The 25,052-nt window shown below is 39.9% G+C and overlaps 1 protein-coding gene across 1 annotated transcript in view; it reads left to right on the top strand.

Moving 5' to 3' along the window:
- ajap1 (adherens junctions associated protein 1) overlaps positions 1-25,052 on the top strand; it is a 66,312-nt gene that overhangs the window by 28,392 nt on the left and 12,868 nt on the right. Inside the window, exon 3 of the mRNA XM_086277248.1 lies at positions 14,384-15,123. Within this exon, the coding sequence (XP_086133374.1) occupies positions 14,384-15,123 (740 nt within the window). The remainder of the gene's footprint in view (positions 1-14,383; positions 15,124-25,052) is intronic.

The raw sequence follows: 25,052 nt of genomic DNA, 5'->3' as shown, positions 1-25,052 counted from the left end.
TTGTTATATTACTTTGCGTATTCCACAGATTCATTTGAGGTAATATTGAATTTTTTTTAAAATAAGGCTTAACAAGAAAACATTTATGGCAAAATGATGTCTTTACATAAGAGATATAAACTCCAACTGAGAAGCAAATGTTTGTGGATATCCATAACTGAATACAAATTACGATCAAAAACTTAGCCATAGAAACAAAAATGAGACGTGATACGATGATACACAAATGATTAAACGTTGCCAGTTTCCCCATGGCGCAGCATGTTGTTGTGGTGGGTAGCACCATCACCTCACAGCAGTCCTGGGTTCAAATTTGCTTGCCAGCTTGGGCCTTTCTGTGTGCAGTTTCCATGTTCTCTACTTGGCTTCACTCTAGGTACTCTGGCTTCCTCCCAAAACATGCATGTTACATTAATTGGTGATTCTTAGCTGGCATGATGTGAAGGTGTGTGATTGGCTTTATGATAGCGCTGCAGTAGATCGGTGACCTGTTCAGGATGTACCCTATGACAACTGGGATAGTCTCCAGCCACACCACTCAGGTTCATGGAAGAAAACGGATGGATATCATCTTGATAAATACTATCAAATACGAAATTCTGTTACAAACTGAAAACTTGAAGGTGTGGCGTATCCTATAGTTTGCTGTTTATGTACAGCTCAACTTCAGTATTCATCAGATACTTTACTATTATATATGTCCCCAAGGGTCAAACTGCCAGTGTGTAGTTCTTCTGTACCATGCTGAGGCATCTAAGGGACAATGTTCAAGAAGAGCACACAGATTGAGATTTAACTACCTGCAACTGTATCTACTTTCAGTTGTCTCGATAATGGCAGGTGGGAGTAATCAAAATGAGGCCCAGGAGACCAGAAAGCGCAATAAAAGTACAAAAATCAGTCTTTGACCAAGATACAGTGGTCGGGAAAGTCAGCAGAGGAGGCTGCTGACTTAACAAGATTCAAAATATATCTTATTGTATGTTATTACCAAATTTCTGTGCAGTGTTTACATGTTTCACTGTAGCTGTATGTAGGACTCTGCTAATTTGAGATTACTGAAGATGACCACAACCTTAAGTGCAATAAAATCTCCCTAAAATCCTTGAGCTGATGCTACTGAATACCTTATTCAGCGATATCAAATCAAATCAAATCACTTTTATTGTCACATCACATGTGCAGGTACATTGGTACAGCACATGTGAGTGAAATTCTTGTGTGCGAGCTTCACAAGCAACAGAGTTGTGCAAAATACAAGAATGGCTACATCTGAAACTAATAAATATATGCACAATATATAATAGTATATGCATTTCTGGATGTGTATACTAAATATTTTTCTACGTGTGTGTGTGTGTGTGTGTGTACACATATTTTACAAATTAAATAGAGTAAACAATAAATAAAATATATAAAAATATACAAAGTTGAGACATGTATTATTAGGATGTATGTATGTATGTATGTATGTATGTATGTATGTATGTATGTATGTACATGTATTATTATATTAGGAATACTTTATTGATTTTCTGTTACAGCTTCTGCTCTCTACAAACATTATTATTATGTTTTTTTAAAGAACCCAATAAAAAAAGGCACACACAACCTCCACCACTACCCCGACTCCCTCTGCCCAGCCAAAGGGTTCTGTCTCGGGGAACAATATGAAAAAAGAAAAGTCAAGTTAGTTAAAAACAAGTATGATGCTGAGATGTTGTCCTCCAGTTTATGCTCATAGTCTCATTTTAACCGCTTGCTGCGCCTGCTTGGTCCAACCAGGGAAAACCACCCACTGCATTGTGAAACTTTCTGAACTGTAGCTGGTGAACCTTTTCCCCAGTGTATATATATATATGTGTGTGTGTGTGTGTGTGTGTGTGTGTGTGTATTTACAGGTGCTGTTTTTAGAAGTGTGTGGGAGACACATGAATACCATAGTTCAACGTGTAAATACTCTATAAATTGCTTGTGCTACCCTGTATAACACCAGTTACTTTTTGTACTCTTGAGATTGTTCACAAAAGGCTGAATTGGAGCACTTTTCCTAGGGCATGCAAAGCCCCACTGAGAGGTTATAAAAAAGGAAAGGAAACCACTGGTTCAGTCTAAATCTTGTCTGGCATATAGCGTCTGCCATTCCACCCAGATTTTCAGTAGAGGTGGAGTCACCTTCAATAAGGCACCTTTCAATGGCCAGCCAAGAAAATTAGGTGTACTCAGTGGCAGGGCTGTCAAGACCATGCTGATCAAATTTCTATGGATGGCAGCCTGGGGATCCAGGTTGAAGGGATTGAAGAAGGCATGCCTTTTTCACCTCCCTCAGGTGGGAAGCCCATCTGCTGAGGCCTCAGATCTGCAAACTCCCAACAAGTTCTAATTAAGACCTACTTCGCACAAGTGATCACAGTGTGATGATGAACCAAGAAATGGGCCAGAGATAGTGCGCAGAGACAATTAGGGGCAATATCTGATTAGCTTCAGAGATAATAGTTTTGTTTTACTGGGTCTAACAGGGTGAAAAGGATGAGTTCAAAGAGTCAGATAATCCTTTACTAGGCCCTTGTACTCTCATGACGATAATTTAAGTACACTATAGGGAAGAAATTTTCCTCTAAATTTGGACTTTTTAAAATAGTCTGTGTGTAGTATCACTTTAATGTATTCTTAACTGTTTTATCACTCTCTGTTAAGCTTGACTTCTTCTGATTACTAAAACATCGAGGCTCTGTGAAGCATTATAAAAAGGCTTCAGAAGAGCCTTTAAAGTTGGCCTCATTCACAGATGCTGTTTCCTGCCCTTTGTTTCTTTGCTTATCCGTGTCCCACTGGCAAATGGTTTGCAGAATTGCTGCGCATAATAGCCTACACAGCACTCAACTACTTTGATCTTTTCTAGGGAAAGAGCGGAATCATCAGGCACCGGGCACTGCTCTCCTTTTTCAAGATGCTTGACATGTTGCAAGCCGTAAGGATGTGATGAGTTTCCTCTTCACTCGGATAAAATGGTGGTTGTAACCGGCCCAAAAACCGTCACGATGCTGACTGTCATTAGATTATTTATTTAGATTGTGGTCGTTTGACATATTTAATACAGCAAATCTGGCATTGCATTGAAATCCTTAAAAGAATTTGACAAAATAATACTGCAAATATGAAGAAGATAATGATGATGCACAGACTGACTTACAGTTTAATGTTATTAAAAAACCTCTAAAAATGCAAGCTCCTCCCATCATTTATGTATTTATTGACCTCATTATGTGCACACGTCTATTAAAATTTTAATAATGTACCAGTTCAATTATTAAGCTTTCAGATTTGCTTTCCACCCAGTTTATACTGTTTTTATCAGCTGAGTTGGTTATTAGTGCCTTTGTAGGTTCTCATTCATCCAGGTCATGATAGTCTAGGGTCTCGCCTCTTAGTGGGAAAAGTTTGTCTTGTGCCAATTCAAGTGAGTCGACGGAAAAAACAAAATATGCAACTAACCTGATGTTTGAAAATATTTTATTTTATTAATGTTTTATTTTGTTTGACCATTAAAGGAATTTGAAAGTGTGACTTTAGACTGAGATGTTTATAAACTAAAAGAATTAATCTAGCTGACACTCAGAGAATTCAGACTGTGAGTAAAATAAAATTATAGTGTTTTTAATATATACAGTGGCTTGCAAAAGTATTCGGCCCCCTTGAACTTTTCCACATTTTGTCACATTACAGCCACAAACATGAAACAATTTTATTGGAATTCCACGTGAAAGACCGATACAAAGTGGTGCACACGTGAGAAGTGGAACGAAAATCATACATGATTCCAAACATTTTTTACAAATAAATAACTGCAAAGTGGGGTGTGCGTAATTATTCAGCTCCCTTTGGTCTGAGTGCAGTCAGTTGCCCATAGACATGCCTGATGAGTGCTAATGACTAAATAGAGTGCACCTGTGTGTAATCTAATTTCAGTACAAATACAGCTGCTCTGTGACGGCCTCAGAGGTTGTCTAAGAGAATATTGGGAGCAACAACACCATGAAGTCCAAAGAACACACCAGACAGGTCGGGGATAAAGTTATTGAGAAATTTAAAGCAGGTTTAGGCTACAAAAAGATTTCCCAAGCCTTGAACATCCCACGGAGCACTGTTCAAGCAATCATTCAGAAATGGAAGGAGTTTGGCACAACTGTAAACCTACCCAGACAAGGCCGTCCACCTAAACTCACAGGCCGAACAAGGAGAGCGCTGATCAGAAATGCAGCCAAGAGGCCCATGGTGACTCTGGACGAGCTGCAGAGATCTACAGCTCAAGTGGGGAAATCTGTCCATAGGACAACTATTAGTCGTGCACTGCACAAAGTTGGCCTTTATGGAAGAGTGGCAAGAAGAAAGCCATTGTTAAAAGAAAACCATAAGAAGTCCCGTTTGCAGTTTGCCACAAGCCATGTGGGGGACACAGCAAACATGTGGAAGAAGGTGCTCTGGTCAGATGAGACCAAAGTGGAACTTTTTGGCCAAAATGCAAAACGCTGTGTGGCAGAAAACTAACACTGCACATCAGTCTGAACACACCATCCCCACTGTCAAATATGGTGGTGGCAGCATCATGTTCTGGGGTGCTTCTCTTCAGCAGGGACAGGGAAGCTGGTCAGAGTTGATGGGAACATGGATGGAGCCAAATACAGGGCAATCTTGGAAGAAAACCTCTTGGAGTCTGCAAAAGACTTGAGACTGGGGCAGAGGTTCACCTTCCAGCAGGACAACGACCCTAAACATAAAGCCAGGGCAACAATGGAGTGGTTTAAAACAAAACACATCCATGTGTTGAAATGGCCCAGTTAAAGTCCAGATCTAAATCCAATCGAGAATCTGTGGCAAGATCTGAAAACTGCTGTTCACAAATGCTGTCCATCTAATCTGACTGAGCTGGAGCTGTTTTGCAAAGAAGAATGGGCAAGGACTTCAGTCTCTAGATGGGCAAAGCTGGTAGAGACATACCCTAAAAGACTGGCAGCTGCAATTGCAGCAAAAGGTGGTTCTACAAAGTATTGACTCAGGGGGCTGAATAATTACGCACACCCCACTTTGCAGTTATTTATTTGTGAAAAATGTTTGGAATCATGTATGATTTTCGTTCCACTTCTCACATGTACACCACTTTGTGTTGGTCTTTCACGTGGAATTCCAATAAAATTGATTCATGTTTGTGGCTGTAATGTGACAAAATGTGGAAAAGTTCAAGGGGGCCGAATACTTTTGCAAGCCACTGTATATACATATATACGGTACATATACTACACCATTTCATGATCTTTGAAGCATTTTCAGTGTTGGTAATGCAGACTACTGGTGCAGAGAGTGTAACAGAGTTTTAAACAACATGATAAATCTAACATTTGCATAAATTCAGTTTAACACAGACCTGCTTAAGCATCTCTATGCTTCAGCTAAGCCCACATAACATATGCTTGTATAAGAGGAAAGGAAATGTAATTACTTTAGAGTGCCATAGTCTCTGTGCTGCTGAAAGCAAGAATCCGCAAACGCTGCTCTGCCTGAGTTCACAGACCATGAAAGAGTAAAAAACAATAGGCAGGAAAACCAGTGGTCAAGCACATACCACAGTAGTCCACTTTTCATGTCAACAATCTGACATATAGGATGCAGACGCTGTGTCTGCGAGGCATAATGGCCCGTATGAATGGTCTTTTTTTATTAACCGCTCACACCCTTTGCTTAAGCATTTGATTCAGGATTATGCCGTGAATCTTTTTCACAGACTTCAAAGGCTACTCTTCATTCATTTTGGTCTTTTGATGGTATTATGTTGGTTAAGCGAGGTTTCCAGTTTCAAGGACAGGTAAATGGTATTAAGTGCCGTACGCAATGGATTACTCTCTGTAATGTTTTCCTGTTTTGCGCAACAGCACTGCATTAGCTTTTGAAGAAGAAAGTGACAGAAAATCGGAAAAGAATAACGAAAAATTCATTTTAGTTCCAGTGTTAGTGAGACAGTCACGCTGTGTGCTGAAATTCTGCTGGCAAAGTCTTCACTTTGACATTTGTTGTTAGATTTCGGATGACCTTTTTGGCATTTGCACATTGGAAGCTTATGTATGGTTTACTAATAATATATTTGTGGCTGACTGTGATTTTGTGCTTATAGATCATCTGTTTAATTTGGTGTGCCTGTCAAAGATAACCCCCCCCCCCCACACACACACACACACACACACACACACACACACACACACCACCCCCCCGACTGTGGCATTTGTAAAAAGCTGCAGAATAAGTTGGAAGTAGATTTACTGAATATAGTACAGCTTAAACTGGCAACGAGCAGAGTGAGAAGTCAAGCTTGGTGAACCTTCCTCCAGCGCTTTTTCATATTTGGTAATCTAAATATATTGCTCCAAAATATCACATCTTACATACACTGTTACATCACAGAGTTTCTGTTGAAATCCTACATCACTTGAGTTTGGTTAAGGATGATAGAGGCTTGAAAAACACACACACACACACACACACACACACACACACACACACACACACACACACACACACACACACACACACACACACACACACGTTCCTTCCATTTCTTGCATTTTAGTGTAATTAGAGTCCACACATATAGCAAGAACCACAGTTGCTGGATTGATAAGGTACAAGAAGCAGTGAAGGATAGCAGCAAATATGTTGTTTACAAAACATATTGTGCTTTATGTGTAATATAATGGTAGAAACTCCTGGAATGTGTCTACGTGCTATGCACAGCAATTTTGTTTTGCCTGATATATCTGCGAACAGAATCCCAAGGTACCTCTTTCATCTGCTGTCTGTCAAGTCTTGGTTAAAATCATCATTCCAGCAAGTCTTTCGCTGACCTTCAAACCTGAGTCCTCCAGGCCAGCAGACATGCTAATTAACGGATTGGTCCGTAACTTCACAAAGCAATTTCATTCCCTGTATGTCTGGGTTCAAAAATGGGGCTGGCATACTGAGATTCAGGACTAAAAAGTATCCCGTAGGGTCACTGAATGATGCCTGAATAATGCATTTAAATTGGCTTTCGGTTAACTTCACCAAGTCTCCAGTAAACATGTGCATGAGATACTCCTTCTTGTGGAAAGACTGCATGTAAGAAGGTGCCCGAGAAACTCATTAGTGAGTCATTAGATGTCACAAGCTCTACTAAAGGGATTTCCTGCCATATCGGCAAGGCTTACCTATATTCTGAAGTTAGCATTGACAGTATGATAGAGCATGTGCTCATAAAATAGGACACCAGACACACAATCCAACCAGAAAGCAATCTGGTATGTTCATGCTGTGAAAACTGCAATTATTCCGCCATCTGTGCGGTATACTTGTAGATTATATTTTCATTATGCAGGATGTCAAAGAGTATTAGCAATTCTGAAATTATGCAAGTGCTGTTCTTAGAAAACATCGGTTGAAGGAAATTTATCTGTAGCATGTGTTGTTCTTGCTGTAACTTTTTTTTCCTTTTCTGTCTAATTCAACACCAACATTGCTTCACGGTGTAGAAGGTATGTGAATGAAAGGCAAGTGAAAATACATCAGCATGTTAGTGAATCAAGTTTATGAACACTGCTTAATTTTAGATAAATTTTAGAGCAGTAATAACAGTATTTTTTAAAGATCTCTCATTATAGCTACTTTATATAAAACACTGGCCGTGACTTTTTTAAAAAGTTATGGTTTTGCTTCTTAATATTGATCAGACAGTTTAGTCAAAATAGGCTAATAAAACATAAACCTTGAAGTCCACAATGAAGTTAATCAGAATCAGAATCAGAATCAGAATACTTTATTGATCCCTGGGGGAAATTATTTTTTGTTACAGTGCTCCATTTTAAACCAACATTAAGACAAGACAGACAATACGCTAACTAAGAATAGTACAATATATACATATATATACATACATACATACATAAGTCACTTATAAATAAATATTTGGAAAAGAAACGTGTAGTTGTAGCAGCAAACAGTGTGTTAAGTGGATGCGTTGTACAGGGAGATGGCCACAGGCAGGAATGATTTCCTGTGTCGTTCAGTGGTGCTTTTCGGTAATCTCAGTCTCTCACTGAACGAGCTCCTGTGACTGACCAACATGTCATGGAGTGGGTGGGAGGTGTTATCCAACATTGTCTTTATCTTGGACACCACCTTGAGGGAGTCCAGCTCCATCCCCACAACATTGCTGGCCTTACGGATCAGTTTATTAAGTCTGTTGGCATCTGCGACCCTCAGCCTGCTCCCCCAGCATGCAACAGCATAGAGGATCGCACTGGCCACCACAGACTCATAGAAAATCCTCAGCATTTTCTGGCAGATGTTGAAGGACCTCAGTCGCCTCAAAAAATAGAGACGACTCTGGCCCTTCCTGTAAAGTGCTGTGGTGTTTTTAGCCCAGTCCAGTTTATTGTCAATGTGTACTCCAAGGTATTTATAGTCCTCCACAATGTCAACACTGACCCCCTGGATTGAAACAGGGGTCAAGTGTTTCCTGGTCTTCCTGAAGTCCACGATCAGTTCCTTGGTCTTTGCCACGTTGAGCTGCAGATGATTCTGCTCACACCACGTGACAAAGGAGTCGACCACAGCCCGGTACTCTGTCTCATCATCCCTGCTGATGCATCCAACCACCGCAGAGTCATCAGAAAACTTCTGAAGATGGCAGGTCTCTGTGCATCAGCCTATAGTTGACTTCTTATAGGTGCTCCTCCTTATGGTTCAAAGCATTTTGGTAATACATAATGCTCTCCTCTTTTTTCAAAGTAATTAAGAATGATTAAGCGAACCTACTGGACAACTCGGGGTTTAGTATCTTATCCAAGAATACTTAAACATGCAGGCTGGAGGAGCTAAGGATCGAACTGCCAGCCTAATGATTAGCAGATGACCCGCTCTAGCGCCTGAGCCACAGCTGTGATACTAAAGATGGTGCAGGCACAGAAAGAAGTTCCTTTTATTTTAGGAATAATGTTTGCATCTGTGCTCTCAATGTTCAGTTGACAATGAATAACATACAAAAGTTACCTACCACTCCCTAATGAATGAAGTTCAATACCCAGCATGAGCTCAGTATTTGTTGTCTGTGGTTGTTATTCACTTATGTACCGCTGGCAAAAAAGAACAACACTTCCATCTTACTCAATCATATCAGAGACTTGCGTGAGTGAGATCATAAAAGTCCTCTCTGCTGCCTTTTGTAGGCATCTCTCCTCAGGGTTATTTTTGCTTACATTGTTCTGATCATGTTTGAGGTACAGCAAACAAACATGGTCAAAAAATGTTTACACCGCATTTTTCCATGCTGTAAAATAATAATATTCCTAACAGCCATTTTCCTTATCATGTATTGCCATAATTTGGATTGGAGTGTTAAAATTTACTCACCTGAAGTGTGCAGGTTGAGCAGGTGCCAAGGTCTCAGTCTGAGGCCAAGGCCAAAACACTCACAAGACAAATTATTATCCATATTTTTAACTGTCAAAAATCAAATGACCTTGTCACAGCTCTTTCCTGACCACATCAGTCACCATTTACAGCTCAATTAAGATGTCATTCTAAATTATTTATCAGTTAGTGGTCGGCTGGTCTCTCACACCTTAAAAATGGAACGCTGGTGATAATAAAAGCCTGTTGTCATTCTTCATGGGCAGCCTGTCTACATAATAATTGTAAAGGTCTCTAGTTAGCATGCTGGATTACCTTTGAATTATAATTGAACAAGTTCAAAAAGTGTGAAGCTCACCTCAAGTGACAAGCAGTGTTATAATATTACTGCCAGGCAGCAACGGTTTTATCTTTTAATATGTTTTTATGCCACTGAAGCGCTTTGAACTAGGGCTGCTCGATTATGGCAAAAATGATAATCACGATTATTTTCACTGAAATTGAGATCTCGATTATTTGACGATATTTATTTAACCCTTTAAGACCTACTATAGAACCAAGTCCGCCAGAGCTTATATTATTTTTTTACATGTTGTAGTGCCATTTGTGGGAGCATTTCAAGTTGCTATACAACTGTTATAGCCCATATTTTAATAATATGTATGCATTAAGTCCATAGTAACTACATTAATTGCAAAAAAAGTGCAATAAACTACAAAAAAATTGAAAATCGTTTTTTGTATTTTTTACATATATTTCTACTTGGAGAAATTTAAGAGGTTTATCCCTCAAAGCTTTAAATACAAAAAAGTTGCAAAAAATAGTTTACAACAACAGGAAATTTATTTTGAGTGTCTTCATAGTTTTATTTTGGAGATACAGCAATTTTTATATACTGCAGGAAAAACGAAAAAACAATCCTATGATGCAAATTTGCAAAGAAAACAGCAGGTGCATCAAAATAAACTATTTCCAGCAGTGCAATTCGAGTTCCAAGCATCCCAGAAACGACACAGAAAAGTCAAACATGACCAGTATAGGTTTAAGGCCTACAAGTAAAAAACTACAATTTCCGCGAAAATGACATCACTTCCGGTTTCGGCCAGGAAATGGCGGACATGTGATAGTTCGTGCTGACATCTGTTTCACTGTGGGAAGTGTTACGAACAGCTGATCGGATCGGCAAAGCGTGTTTCTGGAATATTATGTTTTTGTTCCTGCAAGCCTTTTTATGCAATTTTTGCAAAGCTTTATGTGAAAGGAAACCGTGACCGAGGACAAGCTGATGGCATAAGATGTAAGTACAACTCCTCTGGTTTCATATGCAAAACAAATTATTGCGCTAGCTTACACGGTTCAGGTTCTACAGGGATTTAAAAAATAGTTACACAAAACGGAGCGTGCTGCTCTGACCGGCTTTAAAGGGTTAACAATGACTTTAAAAAAATAATATAAAATAGTGTGCAACACCACTGAAGTTTTTTTTTTTAACTCTCTTTTCAACCAACAGCAGTCACTCTCCAAATAACTTCTGCTTAGCTTTCCGAGCTTCCCTCGGGTCCTCTTAATCAGCGTCTCCAACCTTTTTTGCACCACGGACCGGTTTATGCCCGACAATATTTTCACGGACCGGCCTTTAAGGTGTCGCGGATAAATGAGGGAGGGGCTAATAATCGGCTCAGTCATTTTTAATGATCGTTGAAAGCCCAGATCGTAATCGTGATTAAAATTCGATTAATTGAGCAGCCCTACTTTGAGCCTTGTTTATAGCTCAAATCCAAAACCCACATTTTCTCTTCTTGTTTTTTACATTCGAGGCAACAATCTATGCAGAGGGTCAGGCGGAGATTAAATGTATGGGGACTGACATATGTACCGTCGCCTGTGAAATATACATTTAATTTGTTTTTAAAAATTGGTATTCTTAGTGAGTAGAAATGATTTAGCAAGGCTCTTGGCACGCTGTACTTATTTTGTCCTATTTGTGTACATGTGCTTGTAAGAAGCATTGTTTATGATCAAAGCAATTGTAGATACAACCTTAAAAAGTTTAGTTTGTCTCATCAAATGTCACCTTAGTATAGTTAGTAGGGTCATCATGATACTAGAACTTTACACTCGACAAATACTCAATACCATTTTCCATCAGTGGGTAGAAAATTAAGAGTTAGGCAGAAATAGATTAAAACAATATTGTTATGTGCAAATGTATTTATCTACATCCCAGTTCATTCTTTTTTTCTGCTGGTGACTTAGCACCCTATTTTCATTGCTTATCAAATGCAGTTGGTGAGGTAGGCTGCCACTGTTTCTGTCACGCTGTTAGTAGACTTTTCTCTGCTTTGATCTGGGACTTAAAGGGAACCTTAACACTTAAAGTATAAATAACTGTGTTATACTATTCAACAAGCACTGCCTAGCTCCCACATTAATGTCACTTTGTTATTATTGGATTTAGCTAGACACTGTTTTGATAATGGTTTTGGATTCAGGAGATAGACACTATCTCTACTGTTAAGATTAGGGTTAAAACTTTCCTTTTTGCTAAAGCATATAGTTGGGGCTGGATCAGGTGACCCTAAATCCTCCTTTAGTTATGCTGCAATAAGTGTAGGCTGCAGGGGGATTCCTGTGATGCACTGAGTATTTCATTTTCAGTCACCTTTCTCACTCAACATGTGTTAATAGACCTCTCTGCATTGAATCATACTTGTTATTGATCTCTCACATCTTCCACAGCATGTCTTTTATCCTATAAACACATCTTCTCTCACCCCAACCTGTCGCAGCAGATGGCCGCCCCTCCCTGAGCCTGCTTCTGCTGGAGGTTTCTCCCAGTTAAAAGGGAGTTTTTCCTTCCCACTGTCACCAAAGTGCTTGCTCATAGGGGGTCATATGATTGTTGGGGTTTTCTCTGTATGTATTATTACCTTACTGTTGTTGTGATTTGGCGCTAGATAAATAAAATTGAATTACATTGAACTGAATTGAATAATAACCCATGGCTAATGTGGCTGTCGCATAATAGTTAAATGGCTTAAGGTAAAGTTGTGTGTCAACTGGAGGAGGCAAAGATGGTACTGTCTGTATTGAGACTGTTGCAAATGAGTATCTAATCCGGTAGTAGTTTTTGTATCGATTAGTAGCTGAGTGTTGATTATTTGGACAACTGTAATAGAAACATGATAGAGACTTTATGATTATATGATCAAAAGATGTCTAATGCTGCTTCTGACTGTTGACAGACCCGTTCAAACTTTCCCACCCATCATTACTTCTCCACAAAAGTCCTCCGTATGGGTTTAAATTGGCCAAGGACAGCAGAGATGAAAGCTGCCCATAATGAGGTTCCTCCCTTAGGATTCAATGTGTAGCTTTGTCCCAGGGGCTCCTGAAGGTTGTCTCTAGAATCAGTCTGCTATGGGGCTCAAGCCCGAACAGCCAGCTTGTCTGTCACCTTGCCATGCAGTTAATGTTGTCTAGAGGTGAAGTTTACTTAGGGACAAAATCTATTTTTGGACATCATAAAATATGAAAAAAATGTACGCACATGTGATATAAGTGAAGCTTTCTGCAACGTAGTCATCATGCCTCATCTGAAAATATTGCACCGTGATCCACACTTTTAATTTGCGCCCTTGTTCATAACTTCTTCATTTAACTTCACCCAAGTTTGTCACCGTGGCTTTTTCCGCAGTGTTCACAAATGTGAAACAATAAGGCTCTTCATTTTTTGTTGTCATGAAAAGACTGCCATGACACCTCGCCTTATAGGCGATCACTGTTCATTCTGACAACAAATGATAAAGAAAAGCTGCCTTGTATTAAACTGTCTGCTCCAGCTCCTCTCCTCTCTGACTAGAAGTAGGTTTTTGAGTTCACCGGGCATTGAGCGGCTGCACTAGGAAGTAACCTGCTAACTTCTCCACAAAGCTAGCATAACTTGATTCCTCACGTAATTTTTTTCCACATGCGTTATCGGCATCAACAGTCAGTGAAAACATTAACATATTCTCACGGACATTTTACAGAAAGCAAGTAAAATAAGGTAAATTATATAACTAAAATGCAATAACATTTAAGTCTTGAAAAGACAATAAAGCATGTAAAAAGACAGACATAGTAATTCACTGTTCTGTATAAGAGGGCAAGGTAAGTAAAAGTTAATATCACTAGATATCATATTGTAAGCAGTACTCAACCTCAACAAAGCTAAAATACAACGTCAAACTTCAGTGATTCGATTTTATAATCCAGCCGCAAACTACGGAGACACCTGCGAGTCAAAGTGCACAGTGGTGCATATTAAGGCAGGACCCAGCGGGAGTTCACAGTGCCCAAAGCAGCAGAGAGGAGCGAAGGAATCTACGACTGAAAATAACAGCATGTACACACCGAAGCAGACCTGTTATATGTGAAGCTCACTTGTGCATTCCCATTATTGTTACACTAAACCTTCTTAGATGTTTCTCTGCACGACCAGATTTCCCTTTTGGGAATCAGATGACTTTGTGTTTTGGAGGAGATAATGCTGAAAATGATGATGATGATCAGTTAAACGAGGACTGACCTTGTGTGTTGTCGTTATCATCACTGGGTTGATGTGAATCTGCAGCTTCGCCCTCCCTGCTTGTTACAGTTGAGAGTGAAAAGAGCAACTCCAGAATCTTTCCCATGTTCTGCAACGTTTACCCTGCGTCTGACCTTTATGTTGTTATTGAAGAATCACTTTGCGAGGCTAATTATTATCATAGTGTAATTGGGTGTGTTTTCCAGAACTTGGAGTTAAGCTTTGCTAAGTGTGTAAATAGGGGATAATTACTGCTGTGCATCTTGACAAAAGAGCTAAAACTTGGTAGGATGGGAGACGGAGAAAATTTGATTTGTATTTTTTTAACATTTAGTGCTAAATCTAAAACGCTGCCTCTCATTTACTCTCTCTTTGCAGTCCGTCTGCTTTGAAGCCAGGCAGCTGTGTGGGGCATCGGGTGTGGATCCTGCTAGCCATGACTCACCTTACCTTGGACTTTTCTGTGTGCAGCCCTCTCAGTCAAGGTCTGGGGATCAAACTCACGCCTAAACCGGTGCCTCGCTCACGGCCTCGCTTGCAGCCCCTCTGGGATAAGCCTAACATGCTTCACTGGAGAACAGTGAGCCCGTTAGCCCACCGGCTCCTCAGCCCTGTTCCTCCGCCCCAAGACAGCAGGGCAGGAATAGTGCCAAAAGTTAAAGGTCAAAAGCATTGGAAGCCAGCACACAAAGGACAAGCAGCGTGCAAGAATTGCCGGCTGAGATACTCTCAAAAAGAGACGGGCGATCCTTTGGCTGTATTAGCAAAAGCTCCAGTTGCTTTATCAAGCGGGAGGTTGTTAATTAGAACCAGGAGGCAGCTCAAATGGGACAGCTATGACAAGTCTCAGGAGGGCCGGACTACAACAGTGGCTGGATTTATTGACTGGGGACCCACGGGGACTGATAGCATAGATGATGGCAAAATGGAGCCAAACTTAACGTCCACCAGGGCTGCAACTACTACAGTGGCCACAACCACTAGCACTACAACCAGGCTCTCCCAAAGGACGTTCACTGTGGTGACCACAACAGAGTCCAAGAGCACCACCAAGTCCTCTATGAGCAACACGGAGTCTGTCAAACCACCAAAGCTAGACCCACCAGGGGACACACCAGGTAAGAGATATAAGATATATATAGATATAGATATGTTTTTTTTCTCTCAGTAACTGTTAAACAGACAAACATAGAGTGCTGTGAAGGTAATTCTTCAAGTCAGCAGTGTCCAAACATGCTACTTAGATTTTCCTTTGCAGGTTGTCTTTTTAATAAAACATTTCTCAGGGGAACCTTAAGCGGATAAAGGTAACACATTTGTTAAATCAGCTCTGAAAACATTATAAATAAATTATGAATTGGCTTTTCTCTGCAGAGCTTTATTTTGTGATATGACAAGTTTTCCACAGTTGTGTTTACAGGTATATATACACGTAAAACAGGTTCTATAGGAATGAAACGTATGTTAATGACATTTCCTAACAAATTCATAATCTGTTTAAGCCCCAATGGATCTATGGATAATTGGCCACTCTCTGACAAACTGAAAATCAAATGAATCTGAAATATACAGCTTTGCTTTTACACTGAAAAGGGGTTAAATGTGTGACCATCACACATTTACCACCCTTACTGGTCTAGCCAGTAACGGTCCTGGCTAGACCTCCCATGCTTAAAACAAAGCCCTGGAATGGCGCGGCTATGTCTGCAGCCTGTCCGCAGCTCGGACGCAAGAATTTCACTACATGTTGTACCCTGTTTAATTGTCTATGTGATAAATAAAGGTTGTTGTTTGTTTGATTATAAGCCTCTATAATCACCTTTTCACTGTACATCTGATGATCTGCTTTCATGACTATAATATTGCAGCTTAGAGATATAGGCGCTGATACTGACAGACTATGCCCTCGACTATATTGTAGCCCTCAGGTCTGAAATACCGGTGGTGGGCATTTTATGGGCAAGGATTTTTATGGGCAGTTCTTCTGTAATGTGGAAACACAATCTTCTCCTGCCGGGCTTATTAGATTTAGTATGTCATTATGTCTATGAGGAACATGTTTTTTTTTTATTAAAATGACCTATGTAAGTTATGTTTTAACAACTTAGGAACAATAACTGTGGTAAATTAAGTTTTCCCATTTAGTGCAGTAGCAAAAATGTCATAAAAGTATGCAAAGATAAGGAAGGACTTACTCAGTTTCAATGATAAATGTTAGAGGAATCAAGAAAAGTTCATCCTGCAGTGGGAGTATTCAGATAATGAACACTTTGAACTATTTGCTGTTCAAAGTGTGCTTATATGTATTTGCATACATATAAGTTGCACTGTGATTGAACTGTATATAGCTCATGCAAAATGAAATGGCAGGACATAATTATCTTGTGTTGTTGTGATCTCTTCATTTTCTCTTGATTGGGAGGTAAGTGTGAAACCACCTGTGATTCAGATGATGGCTTGTATCCTGGAGGAAATCAGTCACCACAGCTAACTGAGAGCTGATAAGAAAGGAGAGTTGAGACTTTTTCTCCCTCCAACTGGTTGAATATTATTGTATCAATAAGCACATTGTATCTGATCAGAGCAGATGAAGAGAATCATGTTTCAGAGCAAAGAGTGGGTGTGTAATCGCAGCAGAAATTTTCCCTCTGCCTTCACAACACGTTAACCCTCTGCCTCATATTAGCCCCAAGGCAAGATGTAATTACCACACGAGCAGTGCAGCATTGGATTGCTGCTGAATTGAAAGCATTGCAGATGGAGAGGCGCTTCACTGTATGCCTGTCTCTTACTCTCATATCTCTGAATTGTCTTAGTGGATGCATACAAAATTTCTTAGTCATGATTGATGAAACTTGCAGTGGGATAACCTCTCACTTGCAAACTTAAACTGATTCTGTTAAAGTGGGAAAAGTGTTAATAAAATTTATTTTAATTTATCTAGGTTTCTCCTTCTCTCTTACCACTATCCCTCACAGGAAATCCTTTCATAGAAGGTTAAGATCTATCCGGTTGTTCAGTGATGACGCGACGAATCCTACTTCCGGGTCTAAAGTAGTCTGCGTTTAATATGGCTTTTGTGTTGTTAACATGTTTAATGTTATGTATTTTCTTCTATTTGATCTCAAAAAGCTCCTAAAACAGTCAGCGACCACTGTTGACCTCCCTCGGCTTTTATTACCGCTAATCATTTATTTAAGCTCAGTTTTTAAAACCTTACGATGTAACTACAGCCCAGCCCATGCAGCAGTATATGAATGACTAACCTCGTATTGTGGATGGATTATCTCAGTTGTTCTCCTGGCTGAAGTTTGGTCCTTTTACAGCATCCTGCCATGCGATTACATTTGTTCCTGACCACCGAGAACACTCACGTTAACTTTTATCGAGTGGAAAAACATAGCTAACATAGCTGTGTCGCTAGCGGTCACGTAGCACATCATTATATACCAGCTAGCCCAACTTCAGTAACCCTACAAACGTCACTGCTGTTTAGTTTTCTGTCTTCATTTATGCTGGAAGTGATAGCAGAGCTGTACGTTTTAATTTGTTTCCAAAACCCCGCAGTCAGGACATGCTATATTGTATTTAGATAGAAGCTAGCGAGCTAACTCCCTGCTAACTTCTAACTCTGTTAAATGTCATAAATTCCGTTTTCATGGATGCCTGGATGTTAAACTCAATTGTTACACCTGGTAGAGGAGAAGGCTGATCATTTTATTAAAGATGAAATACTTTAGACAGTTTTTCAACTCTCAGTAATGCCATAGTGATCGTTTGATATATGGACCTGCAGCGGAGTTTAGACCCAGACACGGCTAGTGACGTCAGACTGAACAACCGGATGACTGCACTTCCGGATGTCTACTGTGTCTAACCTGCCCGCTGCATGCAATGTTAACTTCAACAGGCAGATGAGTTGACATCATCTGACAGCAATGCTAACAACGGCATCTAATCTGTCAGTGCCTAAGACATAAGGCTGCTTTGTCACAAAATAACTGCTGAAAGTAGGGCTGTTCGATATATCGGATGACGATATAAAAACGTCTATCGTTTCATTTTACGCTATCGTTTGTTTCGTGGTGTCGCAAAATAAACTGTTTACAGCAATATTTTTTCATCGTTTTGATGGTCACTGTAGTGGCTATATTAATTTCTTAAAGTTCTCTCTTTCTCTTATATTTTATATAACCACACTACGGACGGACAAGAGCCTGTTTTTATGCGTTGTGGTTAGCAACAACGACGGTAACAGCATCGCGTGTCCGCTTGTTTATGTTCCACGTAAACCTTTCACAATAAAGCTCAAGATCCTGTTGAGACTTTTCAAAATAAACTGAATCACGTGAAAGAGCAGATTATCTACGGATGAGAATTAAAAAAGAGCCGCCAGGTGCTAAAAAATAAACCTTAGACTCAAACGTTAGAACAGGCTTTTCCCCGCAGCACGCCGTGTAATAAATACAAAGAAAACGGCGGCCTTTACAACTTATGTCTAAAAATGTATGGTTCATGCATAGGTTAAAACACTAGACTCCAGCTAAATGACGCGCAGCTGGAAACACTTTCCGCAAGACGAGCTGCCCGAGATTCACAGAATTTACAGAAAATCTTACATTTTTGTGATTTATATTGTTATCGGACGATAGAATTCTTATATTGGGATATGAGATTTTGGTCATATTGCACAGCCCTAGATGAAAGTTATTTTTCGTACAAGACCAACCTAAATGTCAGTGCTTAAACAGAGCTGTGTCGAAGTCCATTTAAGGTTAGTAGTGAGTAGGAGAGAAGCTGGTGCACATGCATGCAATGTAGATGCATTGCTCTGAAAAATGCATAACCAGTGCAAAAGACTGTGCATGCATCATGCATGCATGCAGAGAGTTCAAGCGCATTTGGCACCCAGCTGGTATCTGCTGAATGTACTTTTCGCTCCGTGGTTGTGCCTTGCCATCCTCGAAGCTTTCACTCACTCTGCTAAGTTAACTGTGGCAGTTATTTCAGGTGAATGATACAATATTTTCATGTACATGGAAGTGCCGCCACATTTCAGTTCACATTCAAAACATGGTCAAGTCATCTGCAGCCAGTATGAGAAGAACCTAAGAGACTATTAGTTTCAATGTTATGAGGATTTAAACAACTTATGCTGTTTACTAACCAAGTTATTCTAAACTAAACATTTTTAATTACTGTTGTAATTCTCCTGTGCTTGATTGTTTCCTATATTCACAGTATCAATAAGCATGTATAACCCCAATTCTGAAAAATGTTGGGATGCCGTGTAAAATGGAAAAAAAATTAAGGTTTAAATTGAGAAAATCTGCCCTTTATTTATTGAAGAAAAAATATTAGCTCATTTTGAGTTTGATGGCAGCTCTTCTCAAAAAAAATTGGGAGAGGGCCACATTTTCCACTGTGCAGCACCAAGGGCACTCAAAAGTAACTGCATTCTTAAAGTATCGATGGAGAATGACAGTTAGCTCATAGCATGCATTCTGGATTCCGGGGTTCTGCCATCCATCCATCCCTCCATCTTCATCGATATATATACAATTTAGGGTCACGGACATTCTATAAAAAAATCTAAATTATTAAAAATGCCAGAAGTGTTATTTCAAGTTGGATGATTAATTACAAAAATGGTTTCTGCAATGCTCTGAATGATTGCTAAGAAGCTGCAAAATAGCTGAAAAAGATGTCTAGAAATTATGTATTTAACAGAGCCAGTTATTGACTAATTAAATATTCATTTGTTTGGTACATTCATCCTTGCAGTTACTTTCAGTACCTTCTTCTTCTCTTCATCTATAGTGTTGATGCAGTCTATAGACTTTCTAAGGCAAAAAGGTCCTCGCAGCATGGGCTGGTAGCACGTTTCCTAAAATAATTAGATACATATTCAGATCACAAATGAACTTCCTTATACTAAATCACTTAGTTGCTTTAGCTCAGCAGCTCAGAAAATGTCTATATCTTTGCTGCTTAGGCATTCACTGACTATGAGACCACAGTACAAGTAGAGACATGCAGCCATGCAATAAATGCACATTATGACTCATGAATATTGTATGCTTGCACAAACGCAAGTCGTGAATGTACTTGGTGTCATCCCATATGGCGTGTGTGTAACATGACTGTAATCATTTCAGAGTGTAATCGCTGTCAAACATGAATGCAAAGAGCAGAGAGTGGCAGAGAGTAGAGGAAGCTACTTTCGACTGCTCTCTTATTCACAAGGATTTGCCAGTGATAGAGGAAGTATCCAAAAAGCCTTTTTTTTAAATCAAAAAAGAAAGAAAATAGAAGTAATGTAGATTTTTTCCGACAGTAGTCTGAATGTTACATTCTGTTGCTTGACTGTGCTCCGATAAAATCATTAATACTTCAGGTGATGGTGAATTTCTGAACGCATGTTGCACCTGTATGACCACAAGGATAGAAAAAAATGTAGAAAAGCAAGCTCCACAGCACTTTGAAAACCAGGTTTATTCTGTCATTAGCGGAAATGTCTTCAGATATTAAAAAAAATTCCAACTTAACCCCAGGCTAAATCAAACCTAAGACTGCCATTACCATGGCAACAGGCAGTTACACCTGTGTTGACGATTGGGACTCGAGTCACAAAAGGAGGAAAACAGAGCTCATATTTTGTGCTTTTCTAACATTGATTTTGGTCACACAAAGCGAAAGGAAACTGTCCTGATCCTGACTGCAGAATTCACAGAACTATACTGAAACCTGAAAATAATCCCACCTATGCCACAGGATTGCACTGCGCTGAGCTTTTATGCAGCAGAAAGTTTTCTGTACTGTTTGCACCGTTGACTGTTGCTGTCAATTTTTCCCATATTTTTTTGTCATAATCTTTTCTGGATTTTCTGGAAGTCCTTATTATTCTTGAGAGACTGCAGCTCATTTGGATCCAACTACCATCAAAAGCTTGTTTCTTTCTATATTTATGTCAGTGTCCAGAAATGAACATTTGAGCTGTATTTCCTCACGCCTGCCGTGGGATCCAGTCAGTTACTCTGACATTTCTCCAACCAGTTTGGGTTGGTAGAAAAACCAGCTACGTAGTGACACAGGGAAAGTACACAACAGCTTGCCGCAGCTTGACTGAGTTGCACTTGTTGAATACAGGCTATGTGTCTTAACTCCCACTCGCTGTTGGCGTGGATGCACAGGACAACAAAAGGGATGGTTCTTTCTGGCACTGGTGAAAATCCAAATTGTTTAGACCGAGATAAAGAAGTGAATGTTGCCCTTAATCTGTGTGAAGGAAGTAGCTTTCGCATGCCTTCTGTCTCATTAACAGAGATTGAACTATTCTCATGCATGTCATCTGTCAGGGCATCCGTTTAACACCTGTGAAGTTTTATTGGCTTGCAGCCGTAGGTTTTTATGATTATGTAATTAAATGCTTTCTCACAGTATTATAACCTTTGTGGTTAATCACCAACATGCAATCTGTAGTTTCTTGTATTGAGACAATATGCCAGCATTGTGCATGTTACACATTTTACTTTGTTTGGATTGGAGTTTTTCGGGATACTGTAAGCAAACAGGCTCCTGTTGATCCTGCTCTCTCTGGCCATCATAGAGGAGCTGAGGGTAGGGAGCGGAGGCGGGTGGAGGGGGGGGTGTTATAGCTGTGGAGCCTCCAGATGCTCACTGATTGTTCCTGTTGTTTGTGCTGCTAGCAACTTCAACCCCCCTCTATTCCACGCAGATGGAGCTGTCAGCTCCATTATGGATATGAGATGATTAAAACTCCAGTCAGCAAAGCCACTCCTGATAACTTGGGCCTTGTTAGATGATCTGAGGGTTGCAAGGTTAAATGTTGCAGTGTTATGTTGGGCCATCGAACGCCACCACGTGTTCCCGAACGGTCCCGTTGAGCCGTGCGGACCTGTCGGTTGCTTGTAGAGGATGTTTAAAATGCACAGAACAGCATTCAGCGTATGAATTCGAGGTATTTAAACTAAACGGATCCATGTGGTAACAAATCACGTCACGCTATCAAGTTTGTGATGGACGTGTGGGTAAAGTGGATGGAGTTTACATCCACTACGGAGCAAAGTGAGAGCATGTAAAATGTACGTTAAGCATCCCAGCAATCTATTTTTAAAGAAGGCAGCGCGGCGAGCATTGTAATGCAGATTTTTGACCTGTGCACACCCATATAGGCGTACAATGCAGCCTCTTCAACAATGAGAGATACACATAGAGACAGAGAGAAATCACTTCTCCCAACAGTTACCATGGCAATCCAATAAGGTTGCCTTTACTCTCTGTATTGACTCTCAATAAAGTGAGTAAAAATGAATCTCCTTTTCTCAAGCATTAAATCTGGACTTAAATGCTGATGCCCGGCGACAGGCGTGCAGAGTCAAACCCCCCTGTTCCTGATTTACAGAAATCTCAGCCAAGAGGAGCTGAGCGGGCTTCACTGAGCAGATGCTGTTTCACTTTCTGTTTTCTCCAGCTCTTTCTCCGTGGCTTGACACGTCCGCCTCAAGGAAGAAGACTACAGATGTTGACCGAGACACTGTTTTGGCTATGTTAGATTGTTCTGTCAATCAAAAGTGCTTAGGGAGAATTTTTAATATGACTTCTCCAAACTCTTATTTGTTTTATTTTTGGAGGTTTTGTTGGAAAAATAAGAGAGTGAGAGAGAGAGATATTGTATTGCCTGCCAGTTTTAGGTCCAATCGCCTGGTCAGCAGTTCAGCTAAGCTTTTTGTTTGGTTTACAAAAATGCCTCCTGTCACCAGCATGATAGTACACAGATTTTTCAGAAGGTTGTTTGAAACTGCCTCAGTAGCAATGCCATTTTACACCCTCCTGAAAATTGCAGTAATTTTCATTTGTTTGTTGTAGGATGAGCTCTTGTGTGCTCCCTGCTGTTTCTAATACAGAGAAGGACAGAAGAGGAGCGCATGTTTGTGGGAAAAAAGGCCTTACTGGAGCAATAGACTCTAGCTACTTTTTCTTTTTGGCAATGGATTGTTGCATTTGCCATTGAGCTTGACTTATGCAGCAATGCTTTTGACATTGAGAGAAAAGATCTGTAGACTAATTGTTTCCGATCTTTAGCTTTCTTCCTCTCCCCCTCTCGCTCTCTTTCTTCCTCTCCCTGCTCCTCATTCAGCTCTCTTGTCCGCTTCTTCAGTGAGCATTTTAGATTGCTCGGTGACTCTGTGGAAATCAGCCCTAGACTGACACTTTGACACCAGCATTAATTGGCAGTTTCTAGCTATCAGTAGGCAAACCTTTGATGGAAGCCCTCTCCTAACCTGTTTTGCTCAGTCTTGGAGGGTTTATATAGGCATGTATTGGGTATGCCAGAACAAACACACATTGCTCTCTGTGGAAATGAGGTTGCTCAACCTCTATAAGCTAAAAGTCTGGTTTACAAATGAGGACCCTTTCCTACATTTTTCAGGTGCTTTTAAGCAAATACTGCGTGGGCTTTGGTGCCATTACCTCTAAATCACTTTGCAAATAATGCCTAAACCCACTACATGTAGACGATGCAGTATACACACACACACTCACATTAACACAATAACTCATACATATGCACAGTGATTAAATATTGATTTTCTTTGTAGCACCATCACCATTGAGTTGTTGCATCATTCTAATTTACGAATGAAACAGCAGACAGACAGATCTTGCATCTCAACTACTGTTTAGAAAGGCTAAAGTAGATTCCTTGTGCATGGAGACGATTTGAATGGTGTTTGCACAAGAAGAAATTTTGATATGCCACTGAACAAATAAAACGACTACTGCTAATATTATCAAAATAAATGATGTCCCTGTAGCTTGCAGTCAGCATTTGCCTGGGTTGAGCCAATCCCAGGCCAGCTGTTTCATGTCAACATGCTGTTTTCTTGCTACACTTTCAGGTCTGACTCAACTGCCACTATTCAAAAGCTAAAAATAAATCTAATCTCATTTAATAACCCGTTAGCTATAAGGGAAAATAACAATTTGTGTGCATAACATTTTAAGCCAAAGTGATATTTCAAGACACTGACGGCTGAGGAGTTTTACCCATATAAATCATACTGGATTTTTAGAGAGAACTGCTGTGACTGTATTTTCCTTCATAAAAACAGCCATAACCATCACTCCACAACTCAAGAAATTGGTGACTTATAAATATAAATTAGTAAATCTTCTGATTAGAGATGTGATTCTTCAGATTAATGCAGCAACAGTGTAAAAAGTGGATGTTTTTCCACTTGGAGGCAGCAGAGTAAACACAACACCAAATTTTTTATACAATTGTAATGGCACACATGTCAATAAAATGTTTTTGCTTGACACTTTGAGCAGACTGAAAGTCCCATATTCACTGGTATTAGTTTTGTGTCCACTAAGAAATGTGCTGAGAGAAATGCCTGGCTGTTTAGCTGCTGACTGTGCCTGATGTTTGGTGCAAAACAGGTAGGAAAAGCTAACTACGGCATCCAGAATTAGAGAAGATAAACTATGTACATAAAGAGAAAGGTTGATGGTTTAAAACTAGAAGAGAACCTGGACTTCACAATCCCCTATCAGTTATCTTGCACTTTTAAAGAAGGCAATCTAGAGCTGCACCGACATAGGCGAAGTTTTCTTTCTCCAATGCTCCACCACTCTGTAAAGGTGGGGCCGTTATTTTTGGTGTACATATATCTGTAAAAATGTTACTGTATTTTTGTTCTTTTGACCTTTTTGCTTTGATGAGACAGATATTTGTCTTCGACGCATTAACGTCACATTAATTGACTCCCCAGAGTTTTTGTGTCTAAGCTGTCGCTCTTTTATTAAAAATAGGTGGCAAGGGGAAATTTAATTTAATTGTACTTCTTTTTGTTGACATGTTCATCAAACTGTCATAGCAATGAAGGTGAAAAATCTCATTTATTCCTTGCTGGGAGCATTGATGGGAGCTCCACAGAGGTTACAGGCCAGCAGTCCCTTCCCTTTTGTATCACTTCATGTCCCTATTTCCTCTTCCTTCCTCCCTCTGCCTGTGTGACTC

The sequence above is a fragment of the Aulonocara sp. 'chitande type north' Nkhata Bay genome, linkage group LG20 (genome assembly GCF_057382095.1).
Source record: "Aulonocara sp. 'chitande type north' Nkhata Bay isolate Kocher_YH1m ecotype deep benthic linkage group LG20, A_spYH_male_GT1.1, whole genome shotgun sequence".
In the NCBI taxonomy this organism is placed as follows: domain Eukaryota; kingdom Metazoa; phylum Chordata; class Actinopteri; order Cichliformes; family Cichlidae; genus Aulonocara; species Aulonocara sp. 'chitande type north' Nkhata Bay.
Note: the sequence above shows the minus strand (reverse complement) of the source record. Positions and strands in the feature narration are given on the sequence as shown.